The sequence below is a fragment of the Silurus aristotelis genome (assembly GCF_946808225.1).
Source record: "Silurus aristotelis genome assembly, chromosome: 24".
Lineage (NCBI taxonomy): Eukaryota > Metazoa > Chordata > Actinopteri > Siluriformes > Siluridae > Silurus > Silurus aristotelis.
Window position 1 is genome coordinate 6,840,282 of NC_139597.1, and position 12,271 is coordinate 6,852,552.

At 39.1% G+C, this 12,271-nt stretch overlaps 1 protein-coding gene across 1 annotated transcript in view; it reads right to left on the minus strand.

Moving 5' to 3' along the window:
• Window positions 1-8,649: 8,649 nt before the first annotated feature.
• Window positions 8,650-12,271, minus strand: part of sema3aa (sema domain, immunoglobulin domain (Ig), short basic domain, secreted, (semaphorin) 3Aa) — a 33,419-nt gene continuing 29,797 nt past the window's right edge. Inside the window, exons 16-17 of the mRNA XM_083528837.1 lie at window positions 12,089-12,234; window positions 8,650-11,221 (exon numbers count right to left, since the gene is read on the minus strand). Coding sequence (XP_083384963.1) covers window positions 10,541-11,221; window positions 12,089-12,234 — 827 coding nt within the window. The 3' untranslated portion in view covers window positions 8,650-10,540. The remainder of the gene's footprint in view (window positions 11,222-12,088; window positions 12,235-12,271) is intronic.

Here is a 12,271-nt window from a genome sequence, read left to right on the forward strand (position 1 = left end):
AAGGTACATTAACTAATCTACCTTCACCACCTCTTCTTCCGTCCTTCCACCTCTTCAACCAAACCACTCCACTGCCCTCCCTCTCATTCACACACATGTATTCTGTCTTACTCCTACTGACTTTCATTCCCCTTCTCTCCAGCGCATACCTCCACCTCTCCAGGCTCTTCTCAACCTGCTCCTTACTCTCACCACAAATCACAATATAATCCACAAACATCAAAGTCCATGGAGACTGTCGGACTACTCTTTCCCATAACTTAATGGTGTGATCAGCTTTTTTCTCCTGTAGTTACTGCAGGTCTGCATAACTCCCTTATTCTTAAAAATCTGTACCAGCATATTCCTCCTCCATTCTTTGTGCATCCTTTCACCTTCCAAAATCTTGATAAACAATCTTGTTAAAAACTCCACTGCCATCTTTTCTAAAAAAATCTCCATGCTTCTACCGGTATGTCATCTAGTCCTACTGACTTTCCACTCTTCATCCTCTTAATCGCTGCTCTTACTTCCTCCTTAGTAATCCTATACACTTTCTGCTTCACTATCTCCACATCATGCAACCTTCTCTCTCTCTCATTTTCCTCATTTATCAACTTCTCAAAATACTCCCTCCACCTTCTCAACACACTCTCCTCACTAGTCAACACTCACACTTCCATCTCCATCCTTTATTGCTCTAACTTGTAGCACATCCTTCCCATTTCAGTCCCTCTGCCTGGTAAATCGGTAAATGTCACCCTATGATCCATCTTCTTCTTAAAATAAGTATTTACCACTGCTATTTCCATCCTTTAAGTGAACGCTTCCTTTAGAATCACCCTACACCATTTCTCTTTCAATCCACACAATGATATAATGGTTTAAACCCACCTTCAATGTTCCTAGTCTTATTCCCTTTCCACTTGCTCTCCTGAACACACAACATATCTACCTTTCTCCTCTTCATCATATTAGCTAACTCTCTCCCTTTACCAGTCATAGTAACAACATTTGAAGTACCAACCGAAACCTCCACTCTCCTACCCATCTCCTTTACTTACTGTCTCTGTAGATGTCTTCCTTGTCTCCTTCTTCTCCTTTGGTCAACAGTATCTTTATTTCCACCGGTACCCTGTTGGCTAACAATACCTGTGGCGGTCGTTGGTAACCTGGGCCTCAACCGATCCATTATTAGATTCTGGTTTGTGATCCGCATATTTAATTTGGCACATGTTTTATGCTGGATGCCCTTCCTAACACAACCCTCCCCATTTATCCTGGTTTGGGACCGGCACTATGAGTGCACTGGCTTGTGCAACCCTAAAGGCTGGGTTATGTCTCACCAGCTTATTAATAGATCTGTGGCAAATATTACATTTGGGACAGCTTTTAGAGTAATCAATCTCACTAACTAAAGCTAAATGTTAGTGAAGCTATGTCAGCTGTGAGTTTTTTTGCCCTTACCGATAAATATACATGCAAAGCATTTCGGCCAAAAGAAACACCTCAGTTGGCAACTGACTTCTGACTGGGCCAATTTTTATCTCAGGATTGTGTAAATGCTGGATATAAATGCATCCTACCTAAAAAGCTACCTAGCGGTTAGAACACACTGGATCTGATAATAGTGTTTAAAATAATGTGGAAAATCTACATCTACAAATAGCTTCTACAGAATAGTTTTCGGAGACAATAATGGACATAAAGCAGGCACTTAATAATCTCTCATTACTATCAATACTCTACTTGAAACAAAAAGTAAAAAGTAGATGTAGAGCCATAAAACATCATTTTAAAAGTGTAAGGAATATAAGGCAAAGAAAAGGGATTATGGGCTAGGACAGAGGAAGAGAGATAATTGTGTTGTGGATTATGTGTCATACACTAAAGTGTAGATCAGCAGTGGGATTTGCACACACAAGAGTCTCTTGAGTTTACACAGAACAGTGAAAAAAACATAGAGACATCATGTGAGCTTGGGGTTTGGTGGGCAAGAATGCCTTATTAATGACAGAGGAAAATGGCCAGACTGTTTCAAGCTGACAGGAAACCTGTCATGATACAAGTAACTGATCTTCACAATTGAGCTGCACAGAAAAGGATCCCAGAATGCAGATGTTGTAATCTAAGGTGGATGAGCTGCAATAACAGAAGAAAGCATTGTGGTCATTTTGAGGTTAGCACTAGAACGTGAGTCTAATAAAAATGGGGAATAAATAACAGTGAAAATAAAAAACACAAATCAACCTTATTTAACACCAGTCAAAATTTTCCCAATACTAATATTTGATGCTCTTAGTTAATGTTAATGTAGCTGCATGATATAATGTACAGTGCTGCTGCCACATGGCTGACAGAATGAACATGTTCACAGGTGTTCCCTTCAAAGTGGCCAATGAAAATTCACATATGAAACTAATTCACTCTTTCATCTCCAGTAACTGCTTTAACCTGGTCAATATTACAGTCGGTTTATTTGGGGAACATTAAGTTTGAGGCAATCCATTGCAAGCCATCACACATACTTCTTGTCACACATCAGGAAAAATTCAGTCATTAACCCTTCTACCAACATGTTTTTGTGAGGTGGAAGGAAATCTGAAGACCTCAAATAAACCCACGTGTATCTAAAAATGTAAAATTCTACACTGACAGTAACTCAAGCTTAAAAGGCAGGATTCTGGAGCTGTGACATGACTACCACTCTGCCCCAGATATGTAGCTGCTTTCCTGAATCCATCCGTCAGGCTATCATCCTATAGTAACGTTACTATGGTTACATGGCATGTCTAGCCACCTGGGGTCTGTAAATATGAGGTGTTTAACTGACATGTTGTGCAGTCAGGTGTGTGAATGTGTGTAAGTGTATGTGTGTACGTGTATGTGTGTGCTTGCATGCTGTCAAGATTGGGCAATGAACACTAAAAATAATTGTATGTCAGCAAAAAAACATTGTCTGGCCTGGTCAGCAATTATAATCCATCTGTATTTACTTTAGCTGGAAGCAGAGAGATGGAGCGAGAAAGTCAAGGTAAGAGAGATGGCATGAGACAGAGAGGAAAGAAAGAATGAGAGAGAGAGAGAGAGAGAGAGAGAGAGAGAGAGAGAGAGAGAGAGAGAAGGGGGGGGGGGCAGGTTTGCTTTTCTTCAGTCTGACCTGAATCTACTTGTTTGCCTAGTTTATCCCTTCACTCAGAATCCTCAGGGCTGCAGTGTGAGTCAGAGAGACTGACATGCATTTTGATTCGTGAGTTGACACATTCACGCACACGTACAGCATGTACTCATGAGAGGACTTACACACATATCACACATGACAAATGTACACACCACACAGGCATATGGTGCTTTACTCTCTGTGTCATACACAAGAGCTGCATTCTTTGAGAAAATTTGCATAAAGATCACACCATGATGTGAATGGATGTGTATATATTTGTTTAATGGTGATTTTTCAGCAAAAATTCCACAATATATCAGAACAGAACATTCTCAGAAAACCATGACACTCACAAGCGCAATGAAAATGAGAAAAGCTCATTTTGAAGTTTCAGTATTGCAAAAGCCAATGATACAAACAATATATTATGCATCATAATAGGTATAGAATTTACATAACATTTGCAGTGTCTTATATAAGTATTTATTAAAATATTATATAAGAACATTTTGTAGTATTACAGTCTGGAATGAGAAATAAACCAAAATTGGAAATACTATTTGATATACATAACATGTCAAGGTAAAAAATATAAACAAACAAACAAGCAAAGAACAGATGAGCAAAATATTCCAATGCAACTTTCCTTTGAAATTTAATAAAGTACTCTCTATCTATCTATCTATCTATCTATCTATCTATCTATCTATCTATCTATCTATCTATCTATCTATCTATCTATCTATCTATCTATCTATCTATCTATCTATCTATCTATCTATCTATAACACCTGTTAAATGATTTAATGAATCTGGAATACCAATGGGCTGTTTTGTACAGATGTATGATATACCTTTATAAAGTACATTTCAGTAACAAGCTGGAACACTACACAATGTGGAACAGTGAAAGAGAGGGTGATTCATTGGAAAGGCACTAATACATATTCCAAGTCGTTGTCTGCCACTTAGTGGTGAAGTCGAGTTACTGCACCATCGCCAGGGAGACGTTTAGTTTTTTTTTTTTATGTGATTTTAACTGAGACCGAGGTCAAGAATCAGCACTGGCCATGCAATCATCATCATCATCATCATCATCATCATCATCATCATCATCATCATCATCTCTCTCTTACTCTTTATTTATTTATTTGCCTTGGGAATTAATTCAAATATATTAGCTGAAAAACTGAAAATGAACCAATGCATATATGTACTGGAACTGATGGGTATTTCTTCTTCTTCTTCTTCTTCTTCTTCTTCTTCTTCTTCTTCTTCTTCTTCTTCTTCTTCTTCTTCTTCGTCTTCTATCGGCTTCTCTCAGTAGGGGTCGCCACAGCGATCATCCTTCTCCATACCCCCTGTCCTCTACATCTGCCTCTTTCAACCCAACTGACTGCATGTCTTCCTTCACCACATCCATAAACCTCCTCCTTGGCCTTCCTCTTTTCCTCTTTCCTGGTGGCTCCATCCTCAGCATTCTCCTACCGATATACCCCATGTCCCTCCTCTGCACGTGTCCAAACCATCTCAATCTCGTCTCCCTCACCTTGTCTCCAAAACGTCCTACATGCGCTGTCCCTCTAATAAACTCAATCCTAATCCTGTCCATCGTCGTCACTCCAAACAAAAACCTCAACATCTTCAGCTCTGCTACCTCCAGCTCCACCTCCTGTCTTTTAATCAATGCCACTGTCTCTAATCCATACAATTTAGCAGGTCTCACCACAGTCCTATAAACATTCCCTTTCACTCTTGCAGATACTCTTCTATCACCAATCACCCCTGCCACTCTTCTCCACCCTGAACCAGTCTATTGTTCCTAATTCACACTTCACTGCTGTCACACTGTCCTCATACATGTCCTGCACCACCGTCACATACTTCTCTGACACACCTGACTTCATCATACAATACCACAAATTCTCTCTCCACCCTGTTATACGCTTTCTCTAAATCCACAAACACACAATGCAACGTCTCCTGACCTTCTCTATACAAACCACCACCATATGGTATAATTAAAGATCCCTGTAATTTTAATAATAACCACTAGGTGGGAGTATATCTCTATGGGACTTTTAACGCTTTTTTTTATGGCTCTATCGTTAATGGCAGCAAATCCTTCTCTTCTGGCCTAAACACTATCAGATGCACTGACCTACATTTACAACCCAAATTCTAATATTTGTTTCTTGAAATTGTTTGAGAAAGTTGATGGAGAAGTATAGAGAAGTTCAAAAGGAGTTGCATTGTGTGTTTTAGGATTTAGAGAAAGGACAGTGCAGGGGTCAACAGTGCAAAGTAATGGAGAGTGTGCTAGAGAAGTGAAGTAAAGAGTGCAGGCAGGGTGGAGTGGGTGGTGAAGAGTGGCAGGAGTGATTTGTGATAGAAGGGTATCTGCAAGAGTGGAAAAGAGGGTTTATAGGACTGTGGTGAGACCGGCGATGTTGTATGGTTTAAAGACAGTGGCATTGACTAATAGACAGGAGGTGGAGCTGGAGGTAGCAGAGCTGAAGATGTTGAGGTTTTCGTTGGGAGTAATGAGGATGGAAAGCATTAGAAATTAGTTTATTAGAGGGATATCGCATGTAGGATGTTTTGAAGACAAGGTGAGAGAGGTAAGATTGCGATGGTTTGGACACGTGCAGAGGAGGGACATGTGTTGATCTCTGACTGGTTGGTCAGAGGGAAATTGTTACAGCCAAGTTCGAGTAGCAAAACACGCGTGTAGTGCTCTGCACACATTAATACATCTGAGGTAGACTTTTTTATGCCTACAAAGGAAGAGAAATTGATTTGGTCTCAGACATACATTTCAGGAGAGGTCAGCCAACCAAGAAGCTAGCTAGTTAGTCTCAGCCCGGGAAAGGGTTTGTTCGCCACTTCCAGACCAGTGAATACGAGTGGTACCACTGACTTAAAGCATCTGAGGAGTGGAGCAAAATATGAGTATGCATCTCTGGTGAGTATTTTGTATTTTTTTTAAATTTGTATGTTTTTGTCATGTTATTAGACATTATTAGATATTGATTCTGAACTGCTCCAGATGATGTAGGTGCACAGTTGTGGTGGTAAAGTAGAGGTTTGGAGTTTTCTTAACTGGGTTTCTTTCTTTAGTAAAATGGTTTTCATGCCTCTCTCTCTGTAATGCCACACGTTCTTATATTGCGTTTTTGTATGGTATTAATGGTTTCAATAATCATGACGTGATAGTGGTGGTATTAAGAGATAGATTAAGTCAAGTAAGTCCCCACTGAGGGCCCAGGTACCAAATGCATGGCCTGCCACTGATTAAATGTGAAATGAAATGGCATTTACGAACTTTACAATGCATTCATATATATATATATATACAGAGTTGTGAATGCTATTTATTGACCAACTATATATGTTCATTAAGATATTTTTGTTCATTATATATATATATATATATATATATATATATATATATATATATATATATATATATATATATAATATATACACATTATAAATTTGGGTACACCTTCTTCTTCATCGGCTTTTCTAAATTTTTTTTTTTATTATTTTTTACTTTGTTCATTAATACTGACAAAAGATATATAGCACAATACAATAGTACATGACCCAGACTGACAGTGTTCTTTTCAAAATATGTTTGATTGCAAAAAAAGAGAAACAGTGGCCACCCTATTTTTAAGACTTTTTCCCCAAATAACTTATCTTCCAAATGTAATTAAAGTAGTGATTCTACTTGATATGGAACACAGCTGGCTCCTACATATAAACGGAATGATGTACTACTCCAAAGTTTCTCAGGCTGTTCAAAATGTGTATACAGGCTGCTTTAGGGCTCTTGCAGGGCCACGGTCTGTACAGTCCTCACACATGTGGAACTACAGTGTGTTGCACCTCAGACTAAAATAAATTACAGTATTTCAGCCATGATGCAAGGTCCCCTGGTGGTCTAGTGGTTAAGATGCAGCGCTCTCACCGCTGCGACCGGGGTTCGATCCCCGGTCAGGGAACCATCCCCAGCCACTCTTAGTGCCGGTCCCAAGCCCGGATAAATTGGGGAGGGTTGTGTTAGGAAAGGCATCCAGCGTAAAAACATGTGCCAAATTAAACGTGCGGAGGATCCGCTGTGGCGACCCCTAACGGGAGAAGCCAAAAGAAAGTATTTCAGCCATGATGCAAAGTGGTCCAGCTCACATTTGTGTGCTCCTTCAGGGTGAGCCTTTCAGTCTTCTCCTTGAAAAGGAAGAGATTCAAACAACGGTTGTCTCTCAGCAGGGCTGGGGGAAGTTGAGAGTGAGATTGGTTGAATGTGCAGCTGTGACAATGTGACTGTGGATTACACTGCAGTGCATCTGACAAAGTATACATCCAAGATTGATGATAGCCCTATTCTGGCTGAACTTACCATTGTTTCATTTGATATCAATGCTTTCTTTCAAATTATCTCTTGAGAGTGACTCTCCTACCATCAGGAAAGAGGTTCTAAAGCATTCTGGCCTCACATCCAGACTGTGCAACAGTTTTTCCCCTCACGCCGTCAGGCTCCTTAACACAGAACTGTACAACATACGCACGCACGCACGCACGCACACTCACTCAATTGTGTGTTACTGAACTATACAACCTAAACTCAACACACAATTAGTTCTCATCTCAATCTATTCCACCACCCATATTATATTTATATTATATTTAATCATATTATACTGTTTACATGGTGTTTTGCACCTCTCGCCTGCCGTTACTGCTGTTTTTGCACAACATTGTGTTTATGTTTACAAATACACTCTTGTTTATAGTCCTCTTTTGCACATTACTGTTACTGTACTCTACTGTACATTACTGTACTATGTTTTGTGTATCTGTCCCACACTGTCTTGCGTTCTGTCTGCACTGTTTTCACTCGGTTGCACACGGTGCACTTTATGGGGTGAGGTCACTTACTTTAGTCTTCGCTCTGTGATCTGTTATGTAGCTTTATGTGTGTGATGTAGCTCTATGCTGTTTAATGTAGCACCATGTTCTGGAGGAATGTTGTCTCAGGACTCTGTGTACTGTGTCAGCTATATATTATAGAAATTACAATAAAAGCTTGACTTGACTTGACTGACTGACAGCATGCTGATACAAGTGCAAAAATTCAAACATAATCTTATTGGTGGGCAAAAACATCTTTTTACTATAACTTGTATGCAGCATCAGCATGTGGCGGGAAACACTTGGGTTGGCTAATAGGTGTATAACCACATTTTTATTTTTGGTCATCATTACCACTAAATGTCAGTGTATTCAGTATCTGGGTCCAAATCAGCATTTGTTTCAAAGGTATTATTAAACTTTACAGTCTATCTGTAGAAGTAGAAGAGAACATGCTCAGGTCACCACGTATGTAGACGTAACCACCAGATAATGTGAAACTGACTAGCTATACTAGGCCTTACCACATTAAGAACGTCAGGAACAAAGGCAAGAAATCTGGCAACATATAAACATTAAAGACCAACGTATAATGATAGAGGAAATATTTATTTAGACCAAAAAACATGCCAGAAACACCCAGTGACAGTTATAAGACAGTAATTCTGTCCCCTTTAGATTCTCCATTCCCACCAGACAAAACACGTCTGAAGCAAGAAACACTAGGAGCGCTCTGTATTGCATTGACACATTGTACAGTTCTGGGAGAGTATTTGTACAAAAGATTACAGCTTTTATAATGCACAAAAGGGGGCTGCTTATTATTATTATTATTATTATTATTATTATTATTATTATTATTATTATCATCTTATTAAAATGAACCAAAAAATATTCACATCTTTTATATTAATGGAAAGGAAGTTTTTACACACAAAACACTGACAGTAAAAGAGATACACTAGGGTTCGAATGCACATGCGGTTTGTACTCAGTGGCTGTCAGTCAAATGCCTACACATTTCTACAGGAGTCTCACATCTAACAGCATTCTTACAATTTGTTCATAGATCCATAATATCTTGCAATTTCATGATTGAGTCATTCATACAACTACAGAAATATAGACAGGTTCGTTTGGGGGCATTACAGAGAAAATGTGAAGAGTAAAGAGAGAGACATAGAGGTCAGTAAAAGAAAGAAAAAAAAGGCATTTTAAAACAAAAAGAAACAATTTTTTGCTTGATTTTGGGTTCTTAAAAGTAGTGTTAACAAAAAAAAAGAACAACAAAAAAAAAAGGCTAAGGTTATTGGTCCGTCCATGTGCTTTATCATATTTCAGTCACCTTTGTTTACATTTGAGCTCAAAACATTACAATATCAAAAATAACTGTTACCCTTTAAAAATCAGCAATAAATAGTCATGTGATGTCTGACTGTATATATTTACACTTTCAGCCTAAGCTACAACATAGACTGCAAGAGCACAATCGTATGAGGCATAAAAAATAACTTAAAAAAAAAAAAAAAAAAAAATTTTTTTTAATGATGATGTGGCAATAACCAAACATAGCACCCTTGATGCAACTGTTGGCACAAGACAATTTCTTTTTATTTTCAATTAAATGAAAATGTCAAAATTGACCCCCCTTAATTTAAAACTTAATTCAGGGAAACAAAGATATTCAATTAAACATCATGCACAACATACTTGAATTCTGTACTTTAGGGCAAATAGTTTTCACAACTTTTGATTTCTTAGTCCATTTGGCTGACAGGTTGATTATGAATATACAACAAATAATCAGACTAACATTTAAGTCAAAGGGTTACAAGGGTCAGACGGGCTGGTAGCAACACATGCCTAAGTTTTGGCCAACCACGCCTTGTATGCATGGATAGTCAGGTATTTTCCTATACAGTGTCCTCTATTGTTATTTCTATAACACTCTCATTGTGAATCAGAGTGATGACACTCCAATTTTGCAGTTGTTTTTTTTTATTATATTTGAGCCTGGAAGATGGCCCACATTGTCTGCTCCAGAACAATAGTAACAGGTCCAATCCTCCATAAAGAATTTGAGTAAATAATTATTTACTTTCTGTTTTGATTCCTGAATCATCTCGGTTTTCATGGAAGCGTTTTGACCACTCCGGAGCAGATGTTTCAGCAGAGGAAGCAGTTTTAAAATGGCATTTCCCACTTTCTCAAGAAAAGAGTCTTAGGGGATTCACATACTCTAGAAACATTTCTATGTACAGGAAACTGTACCAGTCCACAACTATACACATAACCGATTCATTTTTTCGTTGTTATGTCACTGTTATTGTGTTTCCTCTGGTAAGGCGGTGAAATATTTCTCCAAATAGTCAAATGGAAATGTGTGCTTTCGTTTGGAACATACACATGTTGAATGCTGCTGAATCGATGTTGGCATGTGTGAATGGATGGGTTTGATGTATGTGTGTTTGTATGCTTGTCTCACACACTGCGTGGTGGTCTCTGTTGCTCGTGGGTGCGCCGGTTGCGCCCCCTCTTATTCTCTTGGAGCTGTTTCCATTTGGCTGTGCTGGCTGGTGTTCTTCGGGCTGCTGAGTTGCTCCTCTTTCCCTGATTCTGGTTTGCCTGAGCACTTGTTAGTTTCAAGGTGGTGCTTGGACTCGGCTTGGGGTTCTGGTTGTTCGTGCTGGTGGTCCCTTGTGGGACTTGGCTTCTCTGCATTTTCGGCAAACTCGGCACATTTGTTGCTTTTGGGCCATCATTTTGAACCTGAGGTGAAATCTGGAGATTCTGGCTGCTCTTCTGTGCCTGAGCAAGCCCGGCGCCTGCTTTTGGACCTTTCTTACCACGTTGCTTGCGTTCCTTTTTCCAGACGTGCTCACAGAACTCATCCACACTGTTGAGTTCTGGGTGCTCCAGCAGACTAAGGAAGTCTCGGTACCAAATCTTTTGTTTGACAGATGAGTCACGCTCTGCAGCACTGGTCCGCAGAAGCAGCTCTCCAACACGCTGAGATGGAATGACCTGCATTGTGAGTCGCAGGATCGGCTGGATGAAGCCATGCTCCACAGCATGACAATGATACACTCCGGTGTCAGCTTGTGTTAGGCTGCGAATCAACAGGCCACGCTCGGTGTGACTCACCCTCTCATCCAACTTAATCTGAAACAGAAAGGTCAGACATACAAATGCAGAAGTTCATAAAACAACAAAGCAGCATATTAAACACAGTTGCTTATGGGTTTCTCTTTACAGTGAGCTATAAAGGTTGTATACAAATCTTTAGTTTAAGCACTGTTGTGTAATTTAACTAATTATTGTAAGCTAATTTCTGTAAGTAGACCTGATTCTGCCTGTTCGGTTGAGGGGTTTAGGTTCATCCAAGGGGTAAAAGGTTGTGTAAAGGTTCACTGAGAAGGGAGGGATGTAAACGGAGATTTATTAAATTATCATCATTACTATTTCAAGGTGAGGGGGGCACTGCTTGAGATTACTATCAGTAAGAGCAACACAGCTGTGTGTGTGTGTGTGTGTGTGTGTGTGTGTGTGTGTGTGTGTGTGTGTGTGTGTGTGTGTATCCTTATATCAGCCATACTAGTTATAGATTAAATTAATAAGTTATAACTCTCCTCAGTTAAAGCTTCAATTAAAAAACCATATATTAGCAAAATATTACAAAAAAATATTTTAACTCACACTTTTAGTATAACAGTTGATGCTAAGTGGAATTGCAGAGTTTCTTCTAGCATCTACCAACATATATGAGGCAAAGTTGGCTATTTATCTGTTTTTCTTATTTCTATTGTTAATTTGGATGAATACTGACAATATTAAATACTAATCAGTGCTGGAATTGTTTGCACATTTCCATGTAAGGATTTGCTATGTGTGGAAATCTGAAAAGCAATTTCTGAATTACTTAACCCAGTTTGCTTGGCACCACCAACAAACAAAATATGTATACAGTAAACCTTTGAAAATAATTATTTACATAACTGGATCGCCTATGAATGTGTATGAAAGTGATACCTCAAGCTTTCGCTCCTCATTGGGTTTCTGGAGCTGCCAGTAGATGAGAGCTCTCTGAGATTTAGAGCTGCACTCAAGGAACATACTGCTGTTTTCCACCCCATAAATGTTCCTCTCTTCTACACTGCTAAATCCCTCCAGGTCATCTACAACAAACAGGCCAAAAACACATGCACATTCAGT